The 27,088-nt window shown below is 40.8% G+C and overlaps 2 protein-coding genes across 2 annotated transcripts in view; one reads left to right on the top strand and one right to left on the bottom strand.

Moving 5' to 3' along the window:
* Positions 1-27,088, top strand: part of LOC309371169 (uncharacterized protein) — a 238,664-nt gene that overhangs the window by 146,116 nt on the left and 65,460 nt on the right. Inside the window, exon 3 of the mRNA XM_081913849.1 lies at positions 10,455-10,497. Coding sequence (XP_081769975.1) covers positions 10,455-10,497 — 43 coding nt within the window. The remainder of the gene's footprint in view (positions 1-10,454; positions 10,498-27,088) is intronic.
* Positions 1-27,088, bottom strand: part of RASGEF1A (RasGEF domain family member 1A) — a 237,947-nt gene that overhangs the window by 183,961 nt on the left and 26,898 nt on the right. The window lies entirely within an intron of this gene.

Below are 27,088 nucleotides of genomic sequence, written 5' to 3'. Positions count from 1 at the left end.
TGTTCTTAGAGAACTCACTCTGTCTGTCTCTCAAAACAAAATAAGACACACATCCCCCCCCCCCCCCCGGTATTTCCCTGGGACTCATAATACTGACAAAACTTTTTTCAGGGGTCTCTAGTGTGTTGCCTTCAGAAATTGGACTACAACAGCTGAGGGACCAAAATCCTCCTAACTTTGTCGTAGTCCTAGAGAAAAGTTTCCAAACTGCCCCCCTCAAGCTGTAGGGAACATCCTGAGACTTTGGAATAAGGGGGCTGTGAAAATAGTCTGCAATAAGAATGGTAGCTCATTTATGTGCAGGGTGGGAGAGGATTTGTGAATCTGAGGCACACTTCCTTACCTCATGTGAGCCAGTCCTATGAGTGTAGAGCATCTAATATCAACTTATAATATGCGGTGTCTAGTGCATTGAGTGAGGTATAGCAGAAGAATTGCTGGCTATATACAGTGGTACCTCGGGTTAAGAACTTAATTCTTTCTGGAGGTCTGTTCTTAACCTGAAACTGTTCTTAACCTGAGGTACCACTTTAGCTAATGGGGTCTCCAGCTGCCACCGCCACACAATTTCTGTTCTCCTGAAGCAAAGTTCTTAACCCGAGGTACTATTTCTGGGTTAGCGGAGTCTGTAACCTGAAGAATATGTAATCTGAAGCGTATGTAACCCGAGGTACCAATGTACTATAAATAATCTCATCTTTGAAACTATTAAAAAGAAACAGAAGCATTTCCAATAATAAATACTTTTTTCAGGGTTGATTAGTACAGGGAGAGAACACACCAGGTACAGTGGTACCTCGGGTTACAGACGCTTCAGGGTACAGACACTTCAGGTTACAGACTCTGCTAACCCAGAACTAGTACCTCGGGTCAAGAACTTTACTTCAGGATGAGAATAGAAATCGCGTGCCAGCGGCGCGGCGGCAGTGGGAGGTCCCATTAGCTAAAGTGGTACCTCAGGTTAAGAACAGTTTCAGGTTAAGAACAGACTTCCGGAATGAATTAAGTCCTTAACCCGAGGTACCACTGTATTTCTCTACTTTTGCAATAAACTTGGTTTAGAAGATCAGCTAGAACAGAAGTGATTTTTGAGCTGCGGCTCTTTTGAGGTTAACTTTGTCCCCTATTGGTGAACCAGATCCTGTATTTAGTGTGAAGTGTGCAATTCCTGAGTCATGCGTTCTTCATAAATCTGAAGTGTAAAAAACCTGGCCCAGTTGTCACTAAATAGAGGTGTAAAAGCTTGAGCAGAAATGAGCTATGGGGGTGTCAGTTGCAAGAAACATTATTATTTATTTTTAAAAAGCTGTTTTGAAGAATATTTTAAAAAAGAAGTTAAGAAAAAGAAGTTCAATAATGTGATATTTGTTTATAAATAGTGTTTAGAAAACTTTGGACAAATATCTGCTCACATAAATGGCAACATGTGCCTAACAGCTATAATAATAAAGCCCTTTTGGACATTCTGCCTTGCGTTCATAGGCACAGTGAGCTTGTCGGAGGAGTGGGGGCCAAGGTGGAGAGAGTGATATAACACAAGACAACCTCTTGGGATTGAAATAGGCCACAACTTTTGTTGATTACAGATGTCAGTAGGCTTTGACAAAGGCATTGGCTATGTATCCAGAATAATCTAAACCGCCTGCTGATCAATTGTACGTTAGGGTCACAGGGTTAAGGATCACCTTATGATGTATATCAGAGAGGTATTGGCACTATGGGGACTGGAGCACCTCCCCCTGCACCCACTTTCCTGGGGGTAACTTAAGCCTGCCCATCTCCACCTTGACTAAGGATCCAACTCAATGCCTTATTCACCAAGTTGTGGCAGTTGCTATGTGTTAGGTGAAAAAAACCCAGACAGGCCCAATTTGTCTGGAGGGGAAATTCCTGCCTGGCCCTGAAAATGGCAGCTGGGATTTCCATAGCAACCTTATACCCCTGACCTGCCCGCTTACCTTTGGGCAGGGCTCAACATTCTGCACAGGGAGGAAGAGTGGGAAATCTGGCTCAGACTTAGCTGCCAGGTCTGGGCACAGTCCTCTTAAATGTGGACCTAAGTGAAGGCAGGAGGGGGAAGTCCTCACTCCAGTCCTCTGCTTGAGACCCATCCGCTGGCCCACCCATGATTGGCTGGATCCATGGGCAGGTTCCCATCAGTCTCATTGACCAGCAGAGGCGGCCATGACACCCCCTGCCAGCCATCTGGCAATTGCCCGGCTTAGTCATGGGCCATGCCATGCCACGGCCGCCACCGCTTCCCACATAGGAGGTAAGTGGACTTCTGTGCTGGTCAGCATAGAAGCAGGACTGCCCTGAGTAGCTCTGCCCATAGGCTTCACACAAAGTACCACCATCTATAGTGATGGAGCCTTCATGTATACATAAACATGATGCCTCCATCATAATAGTCAGGCTCTTAATGTGACTGCTAGGGGGCAGAAATAGTCCGTGTGTCCCCACTTCTGTCTCGACCAACACAGGAGCAAGAACGCCAGCTTAAATGTATTTCATAGAGAATCTGAACCATTTTAGTAATCTGATGAAGACTTGGGGGCTGGCTTAGATGGAGTGAGGACTCTTTTAGGAGATTCTGTAGGAGAGCACCGTTCTGTGCATAAGTTTCCTTGATGGGTGAAGACCCAGAAAAAAGATCCATTCCAAATTAACTGCATGTTTAAATGTTTGATTTGTCAGATACAGGCAATGAATGACAAATCATGGTTCAGTTACATCTAGCAGTCTTTTAGTTCATAATGTTTGAGCTAGACGTGGGGTAGCTGTCTAGATCTGCGATGGACAACTGGTGGCTTGTGAGCTGGGTGGAGCTGAACAAAATTGTACTGGGCTCTTAATCTTTAATCAGGGTGGGTTAAAAAGATTGCCTGTTGGCTCACCTGAAAGGAAAATAAAAAAATTCCCAGCCATTTGTTACTTCTGTCTCCGATTGATGAGGAAATCTGCAGAAAGAGCTAAATACTACAAGTTTAGAATAAAATTAGGAAAGACCTGGAAGTGTGGGGAAGAATGAAATTGTCATTTTGGGGAAGAATTGCAACGGTAAAAATGAATGTGCTACCAAAAATGTTGTTTTTATTTCAATCAATACCAATAATTAAAGGTGTTACAATATTTAAAGAATGGCAAAGAGCATTATCAAGATATGTCTGGCAGGGCAAGAAGCCTAGAATAAAATATAAGATTTTAACAGATGCAAAAGATAGAGAAGGCTTTGCCCTGCCAGACCTAAAGTTATATTTTGAGGCTGCATGTCTTTGCTGGTTGAAAGAATGGATAAAGTTGGAAAATTCAGCACTTTTGGATCTAGAAGGATATGATAATAGATTTGGTTGGCACACATATTTATGGTATTAGGAAAAAAGAGTGCATAAAGGTTTTGAAAATCACATTTTCCGAGGTCCACTTATGGAGTATGGAATAGGTACAAAAAATTATTACAGTTTAAAACTCCAAATTGGCTGTCGCCATTGGAGGTAATGAGTGTTAAGAAGATCAATAAGAGTGGATTACATATGAGAATCTAATCATAGAAGAAGGAAATAAATGGAAATTGAAGCCATATGATGAAGTTAAAGAGTATGTGTTTGATTGGTTACACTACTTCCAACTGAATGCGATGTTTAAAAAAAAGATGCTGGAAAGAGGTTTTCAAGATGAAAAATCTAGATTTCAAAAAGAAATTGTGAATAATGATGTTAAAATTTTATCAAAAATGCATAAATTACTACTTGAGTGGCATACTAAGGATGAAGAGGTTAAAGCTGCAATGATTCAGTGGGCCAAAGACTTTGGTTATAATATTCAATTTGATGATTGGATAAGATTGTGGAAAGAAGGAATGAAATTTACTGCATGTACTACAATAAAAGAAAATGTTATGAAAATGTTATATAGATGGTATGTTACACCAGTAAAACTTGGAAAGATGTATAAAATGAGTAATAAATGTTGGAAATGTCAGGAGAAAGAAGGAACATTCTATCATATGTGGTGGGAATGTAAAAAAATGAAAGGTTTCTGGGAAATGATTTATAATGAATTGAAAAAAATGTTGAAATATACCTTTGTTAAAAAACCAGAAACTTTTCTGTTAGGAATACTAGGAAATGACATAAAAAAGAAGGAAGAGAAGTTGTTTTTATATGCAATAACAGCGGCAAGAATATTGGTGGCACAAAAATGGAAACAGGAAGAAATCCCAACGAAAGAAGAATGGAGAATGAAGTTGATGGAATACGCAGAATTAGACAAGCTAACGGGCAGAATTCGGAACCGGCGAGACCAGAGATTTACCGAGGACTGGGATAAATTTACAGAGTATATTAAGAATATATGTGAAGGTCAATTAACGTTTGTAGGTTTTCAAGAAGCTCTGGGATAATAATGGAAAGAAATATTGGTTTATAATAATTGTTAAGATTAATTTGGTTAAAAAAACAAAACAATATAGATGCAAGAAATGTGAATAATTGTGAAAACATGAAAATTTCCAGATAGACTGAAGGAAGTCTGAAAGTGGAAAGATTAGATTTGGATGTATAATTCAAATGGAATGTTTCTTATTCTTATTCTTTATTATTTATTGTTAAATTTGAAAATTTTATAAATAATTTTTTTTTAAAAAAAGAAAGAACTAAATACTATTTTGGGAACTACTAGATGAACTAGGTGCTACACTTATGATATGGGATAGTTCCAACATTCTTGCTGATAATTGCTGGCAACTGCTAAGGATGGAAGGAACTGTGTACTATTTAATGAGTATCAGCTAGTGATTAAAAACGATTCTCCTTGAGTTTTAACAGCTCCTGCAATGATTCCATACACACACACTCTGTAAATAATTGTAGCTTAGTTTTCGAATCGAATAACCTTTTTAATAGTCTTTCAAGAAATATACCCAGCTTCTAAAGATAATTAGCCACCAATTTATTAAATTTACTAACCATGTAATACGCCAACATCTTCTTAATTAGCCAGTCTTGCAAAATGCCAATAAATGTGTTTAATGATAATTTGCAATAGCACAGGGTTGCATCCTTAATGAATCTAAAGCATAGACTTTTTGTTCAGCCACCTAAAATAGCTAATAGCAGTAAGTGCCCTGACCTTTTAAAAACTATGTTAGAGTACAGCCTCCACTGTCCCTAAACCCCTCACTTTGTAGCATTATTGCTTTATATATCTGAGATGGCTGCTGAGGAACTGATTTATAGAGTGGGCCTGGTCTTTTTATATTATTATTATTGTTATTATTATTATTATTGTGTGTTCAACTTGTGTGTTTTTGTAGTCTTTTAATGCATTTGTGTTTGGAGAAGGATCTAACATGTTTACAGTGTATTTCCCTGAATAGCCTATTCCCGGTCTGCCATCAAAAACTGAATAAACAGAAAATTTAATGAAAGCAAATAGGACCCTTGTTTTAGTAGGGGTGGTTCAAAATTCCTCCATACTCATAAACTGATACTAGTGCTAATTGCAGGCCCAGGGGCAGTACCCCAACTTCACCAGGTGCAGATGTGTTGTAAGTAAAAATGAATTCAGGACAGTTTATTGGGACTGAAGTAACTACAAGAATTGATTACATACCCTTCAAGTGTCCTGATTTTCCAGGGACAGTTCTGGAATTATGAAAGCCATCCCGGCTTTTGATTTGATCCTGGAATGTCCCTATTTCCCTTGCCAGTGCTGCCATTGCTGAGCTCGTGAAGGAAGATGAGCCGGTGTTTGTCTCAGACGTGCCTTTAAGAGACGATTGTGTGTTTTCTTTTGTCTTTGTTTTTATTTAGACTAGCTTCTTTTATCTTATTGCATTATGGGGGAAAAAACTTTAATAAACTCCTATTTAAAAGGAGCAAATTAAAATAGAACTTTTTCTTCTGATCCCCTGCTGAGCAAAATATCACCAAATGCATATTTGAAACGAATGTATTGAAGTCCTGTATTCTATTGGATTACTGAGATAATGTATGTAAGGTGCCTTAAATACTTGGAATGTGCTAAATGGGTATTGTTTGCTACTACTATCAGGTCACATACATTGCCAAACCAGTGCTCTCAAAACCTTGTTTTCCATTCCCATATACTATTTTTTTTATTATCCCCTCTTCCCCCCCGACACACACACATCCCTCACAGAAATAGCCAGTTTTGCCTATATTTAAATATTGTATAAAGAAGTGTGTGTGTGTGTGTGTGTGTGTGTGTGTGTGTGTATTGCAGAGATTAATATGTCCAGTAGTTGCACACATGAGAGGCAGAGCTGTAATTGAGAGTAAGAGAATCAGCCTTAAAATAACTTATAAGTAACATTTTAAGGCATGGAAAACCTTGACCCTGAGCATCTTTCTTCCTTTCAAGGCTGTTTTGGGAAGCAACCAAGCTGTTACTTACTTAGCTTGTGCTCTACATTTTTCACTAATGTGGGACCTGCTGTTAGGTTTTTTTTGTACGTTTTTGTAATGTTGTCGATATTGCGATGCAAGGCTGGTTCTTGCACACACTTGCATACTTGTTCATTGGGCATGTGTGAAGGAGCCATCACTGAATTAATGCCACAGATGGAACTTTCATATGGCTTCACAACTCTGCAAACAAAATGCTTTTCAACGGACTTGGCTCCCATTTGGCTACAAGTCAAGTGCTGAGTCATTTGCCCAGTTAATGCATCTGGTGTTCCCCCCGAAGGCAGGATTAATGTGCAAGCATCAATTATATTCACGTCTGTGTCCACCAGAAGCTGTGCACATGGGGCCTCTGCACATGAACTGAATCATTACATGAGCGTACATGTGAGATGTCCCATCGATGGTGATGTAGATCAAAGCATCCAAAGGCTGCCTAATCTGCTAGTTCTTGACCTACTTGGATAGGAAATGGGACTAATTCATAACAATACAGATCTTTCATTTAATTAGATACGTTCTAAAGAGACTGGGCAGATCTCTCAGTTGTGATACTGTGCATCATCTTCACATTTTGCAATACGGTTCTTGGCTCAAAAACATATTAACTCCCACATAAAAATGCACATTTTAGGCTATTTTAAACAAGAAGTGAATTTTGTACAGTTTTTAAAAAGTTGTAGATTGCAGATAGAGGATAGAACAGACTCATAAATGAATACGTTCAAAACTGAGATGGAAAACTTATTTCCATCTCTAGGTGAGGACAGTACTATGATTAGTTGAATTTGTCGAAGGTTTTTCTCAGTTTGGGTCCAACCCATAATTTTCACATTTTTTTTGCTGTTGAGGCTCAAATCCATATTTGAGGGCTTTTACAGAGCCGAGAAAAGGCTTCGATGAAAAATAAAATGTGGAGGGAACTTTTGAAAGCAAATTTTAAAACAGTTATGGGTGGCTTGTTTTTTAATAGTGGCAGCTGACCGTAATTTATCATCTTGGCCAAGAAAGTAATGCCATTCAGTTTCCACAGCCTGTGATTTATAGGTAGATGTTTTCATGAGAAAAAGAATAATTAGATTAGTGCATGGAGAAGAAAAGGTAAATACACTTCTTTGACTCCAAGTTTCTCAAGGTTGGTGCCCTCCAGATGTTCTGGTCCAGGGGTACCAACCTGAATAAAATATTAGGGGAAGGGCAGGTAAGCCCCACCCTGCATAATTAGTCACACAATGCAACACATTCACACTGTTTGAATGGCAATGCCCTTGGGGGGGGTAGCACCCACAAATATATTTTGGACTACAGTTCCCATGCGCCTCAGCCAGTACAGCTGGTGACCAGGAAATTATGGAAGTTGTAGTTCAAAGCAGCAGGAAGGCACCAGGCTGGGTGTAAACAGAGAAGTTATAGATATCACTTTTGAAAGATGAAAGTATTCCTGATGCCTTCTGATACTAACATGCCTTTCAAGTAAGAATGGTGCAGGTTTGACAGGAATAGTGTAAATTTATTCCTCAATATATTTGCTCATCAGGAAGGCACGGGTTTCCTATTCTTGAACTCTCATGTGCTCTCTTATGATAACTAAATTCTGAACTGATGTTTTATATCATGCACCCCAGCCTTCGGCCCTCCAGATGTTTTGGACTACAATTCCCATCATCCCAGACCACTGGTCCTGTTAGCTAGGGATCATGGGAGTTGTAGGCCAAAACATCTGGAGGGCCGAAGGCCTGTTTTCTATTTTAACATTTAAAAGAATGAGAATAGGTCTTTTGCAGTTCCTACCCGGTCTTTGCTTTAGTGAAGAAAACCTGAAATTGTATACACAGTAGTTGACTCTTGAGGCCAGACCAAGGGACAGTGAGGCATAAAGTTGAAAGCTGATGCTGCCTGGGGGCGAAAATGGTATCTGGGAGGGTAGGGCAGAGACTTGTTGTGTGTGACATCTTGTGCCAGGATACAGATGAGCAGCGGTAGTTGGGGAGCGGGAAAGAAGCAAAGCAGGCAAACCTCTCAATCCAAGCAAAACAAAAAATCCCCTGCCAGAAAGTATGGGAAAGAGGACGTGCTGCTGATGCCCTCCACCAGGGGCAGACTTTGGTAATCTTTCATAATATGGCACCCTCTGTGAGCCCGAACCTTTGTGTCCCCAAATAGATCTTCTCAGTTACGGATCTTCTCAATTTTGTGGCCTTTTGGCTCGGGGGAACTGCTCACACCACCCTAAATCCAGCACTTTCCTTTTGCTGGTGCCAGACTCCGCTATGGGAGAGATAAGAGTGAAAAAGACTCTCTTCCCCCACTGAATTGTATTTAGATGACTATGGCCTCTTAGCGTGCAGCAAGGCTAGAGCTAGGAATGCAGCTTCCTGGCATTTTTATGTGTTTGTTTTTGGTCTGTTGATTTTGATGTAACTCTGTACTTCTTAGTTCAGATTATTTTCTTGTAACTACTGAATTTATACTATGCTTATTTGAATTGTAGCAAGTTGTCTTTTCAAATGCAATGTTTTGAACATTTCCTGTGGACCACTTTGGGGACAGCATTACAGTGGTACCTCGGGTTAAGTACTTAATTCGTTCTGGAGGTCCGTACTTAACCTGAAGCTGTTCTTAACCTGAAGCACCACTTTAGCTAATGGGGCCTCCTGATGCTGCTGTGCCGCTGGAGCACAATTTCTGTTCTCATCCTGAAGCAAAGTTCTTAACCTGAAGGACTATTTCTGGGTTAGCGGAGTCTGTAACCTGAAGCGTATGTAACCTGAAGCGTATGTAACCCGAGGTACCACTGTACTGTGGAAAAGGCATATATAACCTATACTGAACTGGAGAACTGGAGAAGAAGGCTGGAAACTTAGAATCCAGCAACACAAACTTGAAAAGGAGATGTGGCGAGGAGAAAGGATGTGCTTTCCTATCACAAAGCACGAGGGAGAAAGTGATTAATACTACTTGCCAAATGGAGATATTTTTAAACTGGGGGTGAGTCACAAGACTGCCATCCATGGTTTGCATTGAGCCAACAGTCTGCACAAGACCAAGAGAAAGGAAACAGAACAGAAAATAGCTAATGGTCTCTAGATAAAGGGAAAATGATTGCCCCATAACTGCCCTCACCCCAGTTCTAGTTCTTGACTTTTTTCTTTTTGGTGATACAGGGGATTTTTTATTTAATTTATTTTTTTGCAAGAAGCAGGCATGCAGCTTCAGAAGGATAAGAGTCTACATGAGATTATTCCTCAGGTGGCCTTGTGTGTCTGATTCTATTATGAGATTTAAAAATAACTACAACAAATGTTCACATAGTGTTTTTTACACAAGAGAGGCTTAGCTGTTGACCATTCAGTAGAGAACAAGTTCCATGGAATAGGGTACTTAGGGAGGCAAAATGTCCCAGGAGCCTCTGAGTGCCTGCTACTTTTGTCACTATGCACTTATGTCTGCAGCCTAGATTGTAAGTATACTGGATTATAACCATACAATCCCCCTCCTCTTCAAAGAAGTCCTCACTGTTATTGGGATGAGGTGCAAAGCAAAGGAATTGTCCTTTGCATGGTAAAATCTCACTGGCTGCATAACAATTTCACTATTTCCAAGGTTATCTCCATAAACGTGCACTAGGTGTAATTAAGCTTTAGTGAGGCCACCATTAATTTTATTCTCCATGAGCATCTCAACAAGTGATTGAATAAGGCCTCTTATTAGATCTGTGGGGGGAAAGATGCAACTGGTTCAACATGCGATCCACACAATGATTGAGAATTGCATTATATGATTGACAGTATGCATGTTTACTCAGGGATGTGTCAGGAATTCAATACTGGCGATTTCTGGTGCGAACCGGCCTGATCTTCCCCTCTTGGACTAATGTGCAAATCAGAACTTAATTATCCAACAGTTTTCACACTTCCTCAGCAGCTTAAACATATAAAAATATGTTTAGAAATACTGTTTTGAGTACTAATATATTTACAAAATGCACATTTTAATATAATTGTTTTCGGGGGGGGGGGTTGGCAGATAAATACCGAAATGGGACAGAATGGATGGAAAAGAAACACAGGTACGAAATAGATTAATAAATCACCCATCTTGACTTGGAAGTAAGTCTCACTGTGGGTCTTACTCACTAGGATTGCGAGCCATAGGAAAATTGTTCTTGGAATAGGGAACATGGTGTGCAATTTGTCCAACTGTGTGCATAATGTGTAATGATTTTTACATTGTCTTTCAATGAAAAGTGCTAGATGTGATGCCAGTACAGTGGTACCTCAGGTTACAGACGCTTTGGGTTACAGACTCCGCTAACCCAGAAATAGTACCTCGGGTTAAGAATTTTGTTTCAGGATGAGAACAGAAATCGTGCGGCAGTGGCATGGCGACAGCAGAAGGCCCCATTAGCTAAAGTGGTACCTCAGGTTAAGAACAGTTTCAGGTTAAGAATGGACCTCCAGAATGAATTAAGTTCTTAACCCGAGGTACTACTGTATAGGAAGGCAGATATTTTAATGAAAGTTGCTGGAAAGGATTTGCATTTCTGTTTGCCTACACCTTGAAATCTTGCCATATTTATGATTTAAAGTAGAGGTGTGATTTAACACACACACACAGGATCCCAGTGCCCCCCCCCCCCGATCATGGCTCTCTGTTTAAATAATGAAATTTTTTTACCTCTACTTGGAAAAAGCAATTTGTTTTCACCTGACAGCTGTTTAGCATGTTGTGTGTTCAATGGCTTGATGGTTTTTGGCAAGTTTCTAGTGGGCAGCTGTCCATACCACACAGTTGGTGCTCGTGTTGACAATCTAGCTCCCATTGTGAAAGGAATGAATTGGGTGTGGGGACTGAACAGCTCTTCCCTTTACCCCAGTGTTACCATGTAGATAGAATTTGGCAGTCAGAGCATAGGAGGCGGATTGTGTTCCTTCTGTCCATGTTGTACATAATTCTAGTTGCAGTGAAAGAAGTCAGTCTCCAGAGCTTTATCAATTAAAGCATCTTCCTTTGCACAATAATATTGCCTTGAATATTTATTTATATCTGAGATATAATACAGCATTCTCTCGCAAAACAACTTTCCTGTAGAAGCTATTTGCCTAATCATACCAGCGCTTTTATTTATTTATGCTACCTTTTCTCCATGGAGCTCAGGATTAGAAATCATAGAATCCCAGAGTTGGAAGGGACTGTGAGGATCACCTAGTCCATCATTGCTGGAATCTTTTGCCTAATGTGGGGCATGAACCCATGATCCTGAAATTAAAGAGTCTCAGGCTCTACTGGCTGAGGATGGTGCGCAAGGTTTTACCACCTCATAGCGGAGGAGAGGGGGAGAAAGCCCCATTATGTAACTAGAAGTCCTTCATCAGGCTTTCACTAACAGCAAGATAACAAGAGAAGCAGGTGGGGGAGGTAGTGGTTAACGCGAACCTAGATATATTCCCTTTTCTCTCTAACAAAGTATGTCCTTATTTATTTTTGTCGTATCTACCTAAGACCAAAACAAACCAACATAATACGTTGTCTGTTGGGAATAAAGGTAATTAAGTCAATTGCACATGTCACAGGCAACAATGAGACCTATTTTATGCTGCTTAGAAACAATGTGCTTTTAAGTAGGGAACACAATGCACAATCTAACTCTACACAGGATGTGCGACTGCGATCTGGAAAGTTTGAAAGTGGCATCGCCAAATTTCTCAGCCCATCCCACCTTGGGATACTTGAGGAATCTAGTTATTGCAGATTCCTGTGCAAAATGTAGGGATGGATGGACCAGCCCATTCCTGTTCTGTATCAGTTTTGCATATGCTCAATCTATCCTGGTTTTTGTGAATTTTTCAAAGCACATGAAACTTTCATATATAAATAGTTCCCATTTTAGCATATTTCCCAGTGTGCTTCCCCCTAAAACAGCACATTTTTGTGCATTGTAAAACTGTACTTGTACCACAGAATTTGTATAAGTCTGTCATCCAATTGACAGGTGTATTCTGATCTGCATATAAATCCAGAACCAGCAAATTAGGTATGTTTAGAATATGGACCATACGAATTTCTTCTCCATCGTTAACTAAGTAACCCAATCCTTATATAGGTAAGATAGGAATTTAACTACCCTTTTCTTAATCCCACCAATATTTGAGGGTAATCGCCATTCAGAATACAGGCCAGTGTAACAAATCTCATTGCTTTTTCAATTGTTAGGCTATTCTTTTTAATATGTAAACCATTTTTTGGAACAGTTCAAAGTGGTATGTAAAATATTGTAAACAAACAGAAATAGTCCATTATGAATCTGACATGTCTACAGTGAATGCCTGCCTGTGGAAGCAAAGGACCATTTTTAAAAGCTAAGCCATTAAAACAAGAATACTACTTGCTGAGACAGCACCATTCTGTTCAGCTGCACAGCATGACCCAGCAAAAGAACTATCAACAATTGGTATTTGGCCTGCCAAGGAGAAAGAATCACCAGGAACCAAATGTTTGACCCTTTAGGCATAGTTTGGAAGAATTATGAACTAGGAACAAAGCAAAACCTGCTCACAATATTCAAAGATAATACCCTATTTAATTGAGCAACGGGCCACCAGCAGGTGGGGAAACCCAAATTTTAATGCTCCTTTTCAAAGCCTAGATTTTAGATGGCAATTCTCACTGTGCAGCTCACACCAGGTGTTGCTGTTATCTTATTTTTAAAAATGCTTCAGTACCACTGCAGTATAGATGTTAGAACAAGGCTAAGCTAGAGAAAAGGCACACAAACAGATGGGCTGCAATTTGCGCAGGATTTTTTTGGAAAGCCACGGCAAGAAAGGGGAATTGCTTTTGTGTGTGTGTGTGTGTGTGTGTGTGTGTGTGTGTGCAGCTGAAACAGAGGGATGAAAGATGGTGGTTCCTCTAAGCATCTAGACTAATTTGACTAGGGCTTGTGTTGCTGGCACACTGGTTTAGTAGGTCAGGTAGAAGACAGGCATGTGAAGAGAGTCAGAGCTCAGTGGGAGATCACATTATTTGCATGCTTAGTGACTGAGGTTCCATTCTTTACATTTCCACTTTAAAGAAGGATCCTAGTGACAATCATCAACATCATGATTCATGACTCAAACCTGAGCAGCCTGGAGTTATGAATACAATTTAAGAGATCAGGGCTAGCAAAGAACTTTCCTTAACCCCTGGGAGGCCTACATAGGCAATACTTGACTAGACGGACCAGTGGTTTGAGCCTTTAGGAGGCAACTTTGTATGCTTGCATAGGTGGTGCCATGTGTGTTGGAAAGAATTAGCTCTTGTTTCAAGACAGGTGATTATTCACAGACTCTCCAGTTGTCCATATTTTTCAGGGACAGTCCTGGTTTCTGATTCGATCTTGGAATGTCCCACTTTTCCTTAGGACGTTACCAGTGCTTTTTTCTGGAGGGAAGCAGGGGGTGCATACCGCTAAACATTTTGTGAATCTAAGTTTGTCCTCATTGAGGGGCAGTATTTCAATATGAGTAGGAAAATGAGAGTACCCCTAAACATTTTTTTTTAGAAAAATAGCACTGGACGTCCCTATTTTCATCTGAGAAATGTTAGAGGGTATGGAGTTATGGAGCCAAATAAAAGAATAAAATTATTATTATTGTGGAATAGGACATCCCTATTTTCATTGGAGAAATGTTGGAACTCTTGTCTGTCGTCAGTTTATTAGTTCTCTGCACAACAGTCCTATATAATAAACAAATGGACGTAGATTTTCTAGAAATGTGGGACCTAGTTCTGCATAAACATGCACAAAACTGAGCTGTACATGCCTCTGCACTTGCTGGCATTTGATTTTCAGTAAATGGTTTTTGGATTAGGCTGCAAGGTACTGCAAGCTGTGACTTTATGGGAAGAACAAACAATCTGCGCGTTATTTCTCATTTCATTTGGGTAATTGGTCCCTCCACTGAGCTTGAGGCCACACAACATTTTGGAACAACTGTTTTATACTGTAAAACCACATGCTGGCAGAAGAACATGTGTTCTGCATCCCTAGAACAAGTCAAGTTAAAATGTCATGAATACTTGAAACCAGTGTTTCCCAAACTTGGCTCTCCAGCTGTTTTTGGACTACAGTTCCTATTATCTCTGACCACTGGTCCTGCTAGGTAGGGATAGTGGGTGTTGTAGTTCACAAACAGCTGGAGACCCTAGTTTGGGAAACACTGCTTTAAACTATATATGTGTATTCAGAATGATAGTGAACCAGAATGAAGCAGTTCACAAAGAAAAGAACTGCAAACTGTTACGGACAAGGTTCCAATGAAGTGTCAACGAACAATGAATGAACAGATATAGTATATAGAACCACATATTTAGCCAAGACAGAAAAAGGCAGTTAGAGGGATTTTAAAAAACAAACTTTGTAAAAAAATTAAAAAGTCTATGGAGAAATGGAAAGTAAATCTTGACTTGTGGAGAATTAAATACATCCTTCTATTTCCATAGGAAATACCTATTACTGTGTGTTTAAAAGAGACTTTATGTGTGCGAAGACTAGGGCATGTGATTGTGTGCTGATCAAGCCCCACCTGCTATGGGAATCCAGCCCCCAAGAAGTTTCCACTGGGTTAATATGATCTTCAGCCCCAAAAGCAGTGCTATTTTTCTGGAAAAAGAGGTGCCGGAACTCACCACGAACAACTCCCTTGTTCTCTTAGAATGGCAATGGCGCCCACCTGTGAGTTTCGGCTGAAAAAAAAGCCTTACCCAAAAGGTTCCACATCCCCCAATAGACCTTGGGCTGGATCTAGTCACGTAAAAGAAGCAATTCAGTTAAACGCGTTGCAGACTCATACAGGAAAATCCAGGACTCCACAATGCCATCTGATGTCAGTGTTACATCACATATACAACACATATGAAACACTTTTTTTTTTACCAATCTAGCTGAGTCCAGACTGTAACCCAGGAAGGAAATTCTTGTGGCAAACACTGTAGTTGCTTTTTGAGCGCATGTGTATTAGTATGCCACAGTTGCTGCTGTTTGTTGCAGCTGTGTGGCAGCGATGGCCTTCCCTAAACTCCCAACAGCCCTTTACTGTAGGGGGCACCCAGCTGTACAACCCTTTCCTGTGGAAGACTGATACAATAGCTTGTCACAATTGCCTTGTCAAATGTTTTAGACACTCAGTGTGATAGTGACATTGTGACTGACTCTCTATAATCAGTGTGGCGGGAGCTGCCTGCAGCTAAACCACCCCCCAGGGGATGATCTTGTGCTTTCTCACTGTGTGAGCACTGTCTAAATATCTAGCAAGAGAGAGAGAAGGGCTCCTAAGGAAAGAATGAGGAGTGCGTGGTGGGACTGAACATCAGAAAACCTGTTTGGTTAATTTAGTTTCTCACCTTGGTGTAATGTTTATACTGAAGGCAGTGTAAGGTACCACATGCACATTTTGTGGGGTGGGGAGGGAGATGAATGAAAGTTCGGGTTTCCTCAGCACATTATTAAGATTGCTAGTACCTAAAATGTGAGAATGTATGTGATCATGTGAAGAAGAAAACAAGAATCACCCTGACTACTGTTACCTTTCTTCTAGAGTAGTCACATTTACCCTCTTGGCTTGGATGCCATTCCATATGAGCATGCTCTGTTTGACCAAGGTACCCTTTGTGACCAGCCTGTTCCTCAATTGCATGAAAATTATATCGCGATATCTAATGACTTCATTGCAGTTTGCCAGAAAAACAGGAGCAGCTCAGATAGTGGGATGGTGCCACCACCACCCTCCTGACACAGCCCACCCAAAATGGCCGCCGAGATCTCGCACGAAAAAATGAGATGTCCCATTTTCTCCCAGGGTGCTTGGAAGATATGCAATGTGCAGTTGTGCCCAGGATATTAGGGATCATAGGAACAGTTCTTGTAGTTTCAGATAAACTGGACAATGGAGTGCCATGGTTAAAGCAGCCCCTAAAGCCAAAACAAAGTCCACTTGGGGGCTCCTGCCATCAAGAAACAGAAAGGGGCATGGGAATAAAATAGTTTTGTGGTAAGAGGCCTCTAGGACCTTACTGTGCTCTGCTGACACAATGACACGATTAGACGAATTAATTTGGTCACAGTCCATATCAGACTCAGAGCAACTCACTTAAATGGAACCCATTTGAAAGCAAGTCAATGTCCCAAAGGACCAGAAAATACTTTTTATGTACGGAACAACTTCCGCCTGGATGCTACTTGCCCAGAGATGGAAAGAAGACAAGGTTCCTACAAGAGAGGAATGGCAAATCAAGCTGATGGACTATGCTGAAATGGCAAAGCTGACTGGAAAACTCAGGAACCAAAACATAACTTATAAATTTTCTCCATTCTTTTGTAATCTGAGAGACCACTGTAAGCAGATGGAAGCACTGGCAGGATTTTAATTTCACTTACAGTGTAACAGTTATCATGGACAATATGAACTGATATAAAAGCGGTCGGAAGAAGATGCAGTTTTAAATGTTTAAAATGGGACTCCACAGAGGGGGTAGGGGGAAGTCCTGAGATTCAGAGAAATCTCTGTATATGGATATAGATTTGGTTTTTTATAATTCCGTATTGTTAAAATCAAATAAAAAGGATTTTTAAAAATGAAAGCAAGTCAATGGTATCTTCTCTTGTGCAAGTTGAAAGGCAAACTCTGATCATTACATTGGAAGGAGAATAATTCCTAAACAAACCATCTTCTAGGAAGACTTGCCAATAATTAAAATTAACTATGAAATTTAAATGTAAAAAATAAATAATTGCTGCATTTCTATATTTCTATGTGGAAGCGTCTGTATACAAATGCATTAAACTAATGTTGCAGAAATTCTGACCTTTGCTAATAAAAGGTCTCTTAGAATATTTCAGCAACCCAAGCAGTGTTATCTCCAGTGACGTAAGCGGCAGTTTGTTAATAGAGTTGCTATGGCAACTAAATCATGAGAACCGCAAGTGTCAACTTCACCCATTGCTAGCCCATGCCATTTGGCTGCCTGAGGTGGACCACCACCTTCTGCTATTCCGTACTTGGTGACATGGAGCCAGCCACTGCCTGTCTGCCTGACCTACACTACAGGGCTGTTTTTAGGATAAATGTGTGGAGACAATATACACCAGTTTTGGCTTCAGAAAGAAAGAAAAATGTAAAAGTATAAAATAATATGTATTTACCACTGTTGTGTTGCTCTGCTTTCCACTCTCACTCTACCCCACACATATAAACTCGCCTATCTTAAGTGCTTTGAAATGCCCACAAGGCCCTACTTTGTCACTGATCTGTACAATTCCCCATCTCCTCCGCAATATTTCACGAAGGGTATCTTGCCTTTCAGTGGAAGCTTCAGCCTCCCTGAAATGGCAACTTTCATCCCCAAAATCAGCTCTGCTGTCCCTTATTTATTCAATTTTTATATACCATTCAAAAATACAAAGAAATCTCTTAAGTGGTTTTCATAAAAAATAAAATTGATATAACTTCATATAAGAATACAGCAACAACACTCCCATAAAACTTTTTAAAGGCTAAATAAAAACAGCATAAAACTCTACACCATAGGTATAAATGGGCATTGCACAGTTTAAGAAAGTTAATGTACTAGGAATCTGAGTTCAGGAAAGCTTGGGTAAACATTTAGTGTTTTTAAGAGGTGTTTAATGATAGTTATTGCCTCTGCCTCTTAAATTACCTGGGGGTGGGGAAACCGTTCTAAATGGTGGGTGCTCCCACCAACAGAGTCTGATTCCTTGTTTTCCTCAGTGAAATACACTGGGTTTTCCTCAGAAGATTTTAAGGCTGGGCTTGGTCTGCACTGGAAGAGGTAGTCTGCTTGGGATTCTGGTCCCAAGTCATTGAGGGCTTTCAGTGTCAAGAGAACCTTGAATTTGGTGCGGTAACTGATACCAGTTCAGATCTTTCAACACCAGTGTACAGTGGTACCTCGGGTTACATACACTTCAGGTTACATACGCTTCAGGTTACAGACTCCGCTAACCCAGAAATAGTACCTCAGGTTAAGAACTTTGCTTCAGGGTGAGAACAGAAATCGTGCTCCAGCAGCGCGGCAGCAGCGGGAGACCCCATTAGCTAAAGTGGTGCTTCAGGTTAAGAACAGTTTCAGGTTAAGAATGGACCTCCAGAACGAATTAAGTACTTAACCCGAGGTACCACTGTAATGTGTGCAAAGCTGGGTGTCTCACTGAGCAACCTAGCAGCTGTGTTTTGCACTGCTGCAGCTTCCAAACCAGGCACAATGATAGCAATACACTAAATCAATCTTTTCCTTAAACCTCATTCTCTGCGTACCTCTCCTTCAGATTTCACTTTTCCAGCTCATTGCCTGTTCCACCCTTCCATCAGCCATCCTGTCTTTGTGCATCTCTGATGCTTGAGCTGTCTTATCTCTTGGGATCTCCTTGTTTCTCACCTGTCTCTATGTGAGCTTTTGTTGTTGTTGTTTAGTCATTTAGTTGTGTCCGACTCTTCGTGACCCCATGGACCAGAGCACGCCAGGCACTCCTGTCTTCCACTGTCTCCCGCAGTTTGGTCAAAGTCATGCTGGTAGCTTCAACAACACTATCCAACCATCTCGTCCTCTTTCATCCCCTTCTCCTTGTGCCCTCCATCTTTCCCAACATCAGGGTCTTTTCCAGGGAGTCTTCTCTTCTCATGAGGTTCCAAAGTATTGGAGCCTCAACTTCAGGATCTGTCCTTCCAGTGAGCGCTCAGGGCTGATTTCCTTAAGAATGGATAGGTTTGATCTTCTTGCAGTCCATGGGACTCTCAAGATTCTCCTCCAGCACCATAATTCAAAAGCATCAATGTGAGCTTTTAATCCCAGCCAAACTGAAAACCCTACCTTCCCTCACAGAAAATGGACTGCAAATGTCTTTGCTTCCTGAGCGACCAAACATTCCAAGCCACCAGCTGGGCTCAACCAGTCATGGTCAGAGCCTATACCTGGACAGTTCTTTGAAAGCATGCAAGTGGACTTCCGGAGGCGGCGCAAAACGGCAATGGCGGTCCTCTTTACTCAGTGAAGAGGGGCTCCGCGAAAAAGGGTCGTCCGCTACGGCGAAGCGGAGACCCATTCAGACAAACCGCAGGCAGAGCGAGCCTGTGGCCGTGGGACTCGGCGGGTGCCAGAAGCCCCCCCAGAAGCGAGGAAGGGACCTCGTAAGAGGCTCCGGATCGTGAACGGGGGAGCGGCGCTGTGAGTTCATCGCTCTTTTCGCGGAAGTGAAGCCGTGCTGCTGTTGCTGATGAGCGCCGACCTTTCTTCTTGAAAAACATCGAAATTGGCTGCAATCTACCCGTGAGTAAGGGGTACCAAAGAACTGATTAAGGATTAATTTAAATTTGTCTAATTCGGCTGAAAACGGGAGGCGAGTAACAGGAAGTCCGCCTTCCGGTCCTGCTAATCAGAGCAAAGCAAAAGAACCCGATGCGGGCTGAAGCGCTAAAAAGAGATTTTGAAAGAAGTAAGAAGGGGCATTAATAGACTGTGTGTTTCTAGAAATTGAAAAGAGTGAAGAAGTAAATTTTTTGGTTCATTGTGTTAGAGAATCCTCCTCCTACTGTGAAGAGATGTGGAATTGAAGGGGATAACCGAGTTATTGGACTGCCAGTGTTGTAAAGGAGTACTGTCAGGCTGCTGAAACTTTTTTCTTAACATAAACTGTTGCATTGATGGATACACTATCGCTTTAATACTGTCATTGAAACCTCTCCGTTACCTTGTGGCACTAATTTGAAACAGAACTTTCTGAAAGCCTCCTTTCTGAACTTGGGGACTTTAGTTGAAATAGGAGCTTTGATGGTGGAAAAGAAACTTTCTTTCCTATGAAAACCCCCCCTAGTGGATTTGCGGAGGCATTGAGGTCTGGGAACTGTATCCTATTGGGATTTTTTGTGGTTTAATTGTTTATACTCTGGGCTTGCCTTTCTCATGGATTGAAAGACTATTTGACCTTGAACAGCAGCTGGGGAATGAGTGGCCCAGCGAAAACAAGAGCAGCTAAAGCTAAGGAAGCTTTAGCTGAGGAAGCTAAAGAAAAGAAAAAAGATAAGAGAGCTGGGCAGCTTGTCCAAACAACTTTGATTCATCATCGTAGATCCTCGGTGCCAACTGTGCTGACGGCGCAGGAGGAAGAAGTTGAAACGCCTGCTACAGAAGAAATGGCAGCTGGAGGAACTGATCCAGTCTTGAAACAAATTTTGGAACAACTGGCACTTCTGAATAAGAAGGTGGACGATCAGTCATCTAAAATTGATAGAGCTACATCTACTATCAGCAAGTTAACAGATCAGGTTTCGCAGCACACTCAGGCTATTGAGAAACTGCAAGGAGCTACGGCGGAGAACTACAAACTAGCTGCGGAAGCCAATCAAAAAGCTGAGCAAGCGTGCAAGAAGGTGGAAGAGATCAAAGGGGAAGTAAGACCTTTGAAAAGACAGGTAGGAGAACAGCAAGCCTACCTGTCAATGGTGGAACTGAAAAGTAAGGAATGTAATCTTAGGCTGAGGGCTGTCCCAGAGTTGGAACAGGGCAACCTAGAGAAATTCTTGACGGAGTTGTTTTCTAAATTTTGGGGGGTTGAAGAAGATAAAGATTTCAGGATTGTGACGGCCTTCAGACTGGGAAGATCGGTTAAGAAAGATAAGTCCAGAGACTGTTTGGTTTGTTTGAGAACAAGAGAGGAAAGAGACAAGATATTAGGCCAACATTTTAAAAAATCCCTGGAAGTTGAAGGCAAAAGGGCAGAAATTTATAGAGACATTCCTAAATATTTGTTGGACCTTAGAGCCACATACACAGACTTGGCCAAATTGTTAAGATACAACGCAATCCCTTATAGGTGGGAATTTCCTCAAGGTCTGTCATTCACCTATAGAGGAAAGAAGGTAAGAATTAAAACACCAGAAGACCACCAGAAGTTCCTACACGACAACGAGGAGGACCTCCAAAAGAGAGCTGCAGATTCCTGGCCTCCACCACCGGGATTGCCACCAGGATCCATACCATCTGGAGGCGGCCCGGCACCACAGCTTCCGGAAAAGGACGACAAATTAGATACCCAACTGTGATACCCAAGAAGTAGGCCGGGATGTCTCTACAGCTTCTTAGTTGGAATATAAATGGCGGGAATTCTCCAGAAAAACGCAGAAAAGTATTTCATATTTTGAAAAAAGAACAATTGGACATTATTTGCCTGCAAGAAACGCATGTGACAAGACTCCACAGAAAAGTGTTAATCAATAAAAGGTTAGGCCAAGAATTTATTTCATCGGATAAAGTTAAGAAAAGAGGAGTGGTGATTTATGCAAAGGAGAACTTGTCCCCAAAATTTGTATTTAAAGATGAACAGGGCAGAATTTTGGCAATTGAAATCCAGACACAAGGAGAAAAGTTTTTAATTCTAGGAATCTACGCCCCAAATGATGGAAAATCGGAATTTTTTAAGAAGCTGCACGAGATTATGCTGGACTATTTGGACTACAACAACATTATCATGTTGGGAGACATGAACGGTGTCGCCTCAGTGAATATGGATAAGTCACAAAGTGCTAATATAACGAAAGATGGCAGACTACCAAAAACCTTTTTTGAAATGACTGACAATTTGGATTTGATTGACATATGGAGGATCAAGAACCCTCTAGGGAAAGAAGGAACTTTTTTTCTGAGGCCCATATGACATGGACGCGAATCGACCAAATATGGATAACTAGAGGGCTGGCACCTAAGACCAGAAAAGTGGAAATCTGCCCAAAAACCTGCTCCGACCACAACGCCTTGAGAATGGAACTGAGACTAAATACAACCGGATCGTTCAGATGGAGAATGAATGACGCTTTGTTAAGAGATCAGGAGATTGTTAAGAAGGCCCAAAAAGTTTTAAAGGACTATTTTGAAATAAACTTAAAGACAAATGTGGAAAAAAGAATAATCTGGGACGCAAGCAAAGCAGTTATAAGAGGGTTTCTAATACAACAGAACACGATTAAAAAAAGACTCTGGAATGAAAAGAAGGAGAAGATCTTGGAGAAAATAAGAGAAGGAGAGAGAAAACTGAGATCCAGGCCTAAATCAAAGGAAGTATTGAGAGAAGTGAAGTTTTTCCAGGCACAATATTCGAAACTGATAAATCAAGAGGTGGAATGGAAAATTAAACAAATGAAACAAAGATCCTTTGAATCTGCTAACAAATGTGGAAAATTGTTGGCTTGGCAGTTGAAAAAGAGACAAAAACTTAACACAGTTACAAATCTAGAGATTGAAGGGAGAATGGTTCAGAAACCCGACGAAATTAGAAAGTCCTTCCAGAGATATTTCAAAGAACTTTATTCTCAAAGGCCACAAAAAAGCTCAGAGGTGGACCAATTTGTTATAACTAATGGATTACAAAAAATACCCCAGGAAATGAGAGCAATCCTGAACTGTAATATTACAACTCAAGAAATTGAATGCGCCATTCAGAACCTTCAACTGGGCAAATCTCCGGGACCTGATGGGCTTACTTCCAAATATTATAAGGTATTGAAGGATTCATTGATACAACCATTGCTGGAAGTTTGCAACCAGATTATGGAGGGGAGGAAGGCACCGGAAACGTGGAAAGAAGCTTTCATCACGTTGATCCCAAAACTAGAATCTGAAAAAACTCAACTTAAAAACTACCGTCCTATCTCACTCCTAAATGTGGATTACAAAATTTTTGCAGACATTTTGGCAAGTAGGTTTAAGAAAGTCTTAAATGAAGTGATTCATAAGGACCAAGCAGGCTTTCTCCCTGGTAGGCATTTATTTGACAACACAAGAAACATCATCGACATTTTGGAGTTTTTACAGATTAATTCAAACACAAGAGCGGTGTTGATTTTTATTGATGCGGAGAAGGCCTTTGACAACATTTCTTGGCTGTTTATGAAGAAAAATTTGGAAAGGATGGGAGTAGGGCGGGGGTTTGAAAATGGAATAGAAGCAATTTATTCAGAACAAAAAGCTAAATTGATAGTAAACAACGTGGTGACAGAGGAGTTCAAAATTGAAAAAGGGACACGACAGGGGTGCCCTCTATCTCCTCTGTTGTTTATTTCAGTCCTGGAGGTGCTATTGAACATGATCAGAAATGACCGGTTGGCACAGGGAATTGTGGTCGGAGAGAAACAATATAAACTGAAAGCATTTGCAGATGACTTGGTATTAACACTACAGGAGCCAGCCTCTAGTACTAAAAGAGCGTTAGAATTAATTTCTGACTTTGGTCGGGTGGCGGGATTTAAGCTGAACAAACAAAAAACTAAAGTCCTAGCAAAAAATTTGACAACTACTGAAATAGAGGAGTTCAGAAAAGAAACGGAATTAAATGTGGTTAAAAAAGTAAAGTACTTAGGGGTGCACTTGACCTCCAAAAATTTGAATTTGTTTAAGGACAATTATGAGAAATGTTGGTCAGAGATCAAAAGAGACTTGGAAACATGGTCAAGACTGAAACTTTCCTTGTTGGGTAGAATAGCTGCTATAAAGATGAATGTATTGCCGAAAATGTTATTTCTGTTTCAGGCCCTCCAGATCGTGGACAAGGTGGAATGTTTTGGAAGATGGCAGAGGGATTTATCTAAATTTGTCTGGCAGGGCAAAAAGCCCCGAATAAAGTTTAAAATACTAACAGATGCGAAAGAAAGAGGGGGGTTTGCCCTGCCGGACTTGAGGTTATATTATGAAGCAGCAGCCCTCTGCTGGTTGAAGGATTGGATTTTATTGGAGAACACCGATGTCCTTGACCTGGAGGGATTTGATAATGCTTTTGGGTGGCATGCATATTTGTGGTATGACAAGGTTAAAGTTCATAAATTGTTCAAAAACCATATTGTCAGAAGGGCAATTTTCATGGTCTGGTCAAAATATAAAGACTTATTGGAGAGTAAAACTCCGAGGTGGCTCTCACCGATGGAGGCCAAAGCACGTAAAAGACTCAATATGGAGGCCCACTGGCCTAAATATTGGGAAATAATTGAAAAAATTGGAGATAAATGGAGGCTACAGAGTATGGAAAAGTTAAAAAACAAGGTGCGAGATTGGTTGCATTATGCTCAAATCCAGGAAGTTTTTAAAGCAGACAAAAAAGTGGGTTTTCAGGAGGAAAAATCGAAACTAGAAACAGAGTTGCTTGAGCCAAAATCTAAGCTAATTTCGAGAATGTATAACTTGCTGCTTAAATGGAACACACAGGATGAGATGGTCAAATCCTCTATGATAAAGTGGGCACAGGACTTGGGGCATAACATTATGTTTGAAGACTGGGAAAGGTTATGGAACACCGGAATGAAATTCACGGCATGTACTGCCTTGAAGGAAAACATTATGAAAATGATATACCGGTGGTACATGACCCCAGTCAAGCTTGCAAAGATATATCACCTGTCCGATAATAAATGTTGGAAATGTAAGGAAGAGGAAGGGACATTTTTACACCTCTGGTGGACCTGCCCGAAAGTGAAGGCCTTCTGGGAAATGATACATAATGAACTAAAAAAGGTGCTGAGATTCACCTTACCTAAGAAACCGGAGGCCTTCCTTCTGGGCATGGTAGACCAGAGGATGGTCAAGAAAGATAGAACTTTCTTTATGTACGCTACTACAGCAGCGAGGATTTTGTTGGCAAAGCACTGGAAGACACAAAATCTACCCACATTGGAAGAATGGCAGACGCAGCTGATGGACTATATGGAGTTGGCTGAAATGACTGGCAGAATTCGAGACTCGGGAGAAAAAGAAACGGAGGAAGTATGGGAAAATTTTAAGGACTATTTGAAAAAGCATTATAAGTTGTATGAATGTTAAAAAATGCTCCTATCTAGGAAGGTATAGCTTCAGTATCGGCAAATTCCTGAATTGATAAATAAGACACTATAAGACGGAAGTGAGATAATGAAATATTTTTATTGTGTGGAAATTAAAAATTAATGCAATTGTACTGAAATGTTTACATCAGACAACACGATAAAATGGAAGATATATTGTTATGTATAAAATAAGTTAACAAATTGCTGAGGTTTTGGTTACACAGGGAATGCAGTGCTCGGGAGATGGGGGGAGTCCATTGGATCTATGGAAGTTTGTATTTGAAAGTGGAAATTTGTTTATTAAAAACCTAATAAAATATTTATAAAAAAAAAATGAAAGCATGCAAGTTGAGCATGTGGGGAACTGATGTGATTCCTCTCCCCACATGTTTACTGACCACACAAATATATACACATATAAACCTCTTGGAAACATCTATTTGGCTTATCGCGCCCATGCATGTGTTTGGGGGATTCAAGAGAAAGCTGGGAACTTTGCGTTATGCTGATAACTTGATCTCGCCTGCTGAGATGCTTAATTAAACAGGCAAGACTGCACAGCTTTTATGTGAAAACACTTGAACAAAGTCTTCCCATTCTGCTTTGAAGAGAGGTATATTGTAAAAGAAGTCCAGCCTTCAGCTACTGTGAAATATAAATATCATGTAAGGCTGGAACTAGACATGAACAAATCTGTCTATTTCGGCTTCTCTGTTCCTCATTTTTCCAGTGCAGTTCACCACGTTTCTGCTGCGGTTTGTGTGTTTTGTTTAAATAATCACAAAAATACTGATAGCATTGTAGTGTGCATTTCTCCCTATATATATTCTTCTCCCAGTGCAGATAATTAGTACACAGCTTCCCCTAATATAATGCATATTTGTATGTTTGCATATTTATGAACACTTTCCCCTAATGTATACATTTTTGTACACATTTTTTGTTTGGTGAACTGCATCGCACGATTCAGTAAAGTGTGAATTTGGAAGGGTAGCTGTATTTTAGTTTCCTTGTTGCTTTGGGGAGTGCAAAATGGGGAGATTCGCATTCGGATGTGAACCGAACCAAAATTCTCCTTCATCCCTAGCTGAAACCAGCCATCTTGGGAGATGCTGCGTCTCGTTGCTACTGACAACTGCAGCTCTGCCTCTCCTTTTCCTGTCTTCCTTGGTAACACCAAGAACTAAAAAATGACTGAGGTTAATTTATTTATTTGGCATATAATGAGGTTTTATATGTAGATTCTAATGGCTGATGGGATGTTACCTCACAATAAGTTTGCGCATCCAAGCAGCCAATGAAAGAAAGAGTATTTGGGGAGAGAAAGCTTGTTGCATGCTGTTTTGAATTCATACAAAGTCCTTGTAGGACTTGTGCAGCAATATGAATGTTCTTGATTAGAGTTCCAGCCAGCCCTCATCCAGGATATCCCATTTCCTTCCTGCTTGCCAATTTTTCTTCTCCAACTGACATACAATCGTCTGCGGCCACTGAGCATGTTCATTCCCCATTGGTCTGTTTGGGGAGCTTTTCTTCCTTAAGTTTTTAATGTGCTTCTGTGAACCTCAGGGTTCCTCTGAGCACACTGCTAACCTCCTCTGTGCTTCTCAGTGGTGCTGTTTTGGCTCCCGTCCTATCAGCACAGCCCAACCTGAAATTGCTTTCAGTAGCAGTGATGCAACATCACTTTCACCAACAAATATAGCAGGGGGAGGAGCGTTGGAGCTGCTGTTCTTGACAGCAGCTGAAACTCTTGTAACTTCGAATTTTGGCTTCCAACCCAGGCAACTAACATGGTGTGAA

The sequence above is a fragment of the Podarcis melisellensis genome, assembly GCF_964234715.1.
Source record: "Podarcis melisellensis genome assembly, chromosome: 5".
NCBI lineage: Eukaryota > Metazoa > Chordata > Lepidosauria > Squamata > Lacertidae > Podarcis > Podarcis melisellensis.
This window is presented reverse-complemented; position numbering and strand designations above follow the sequence as displayed.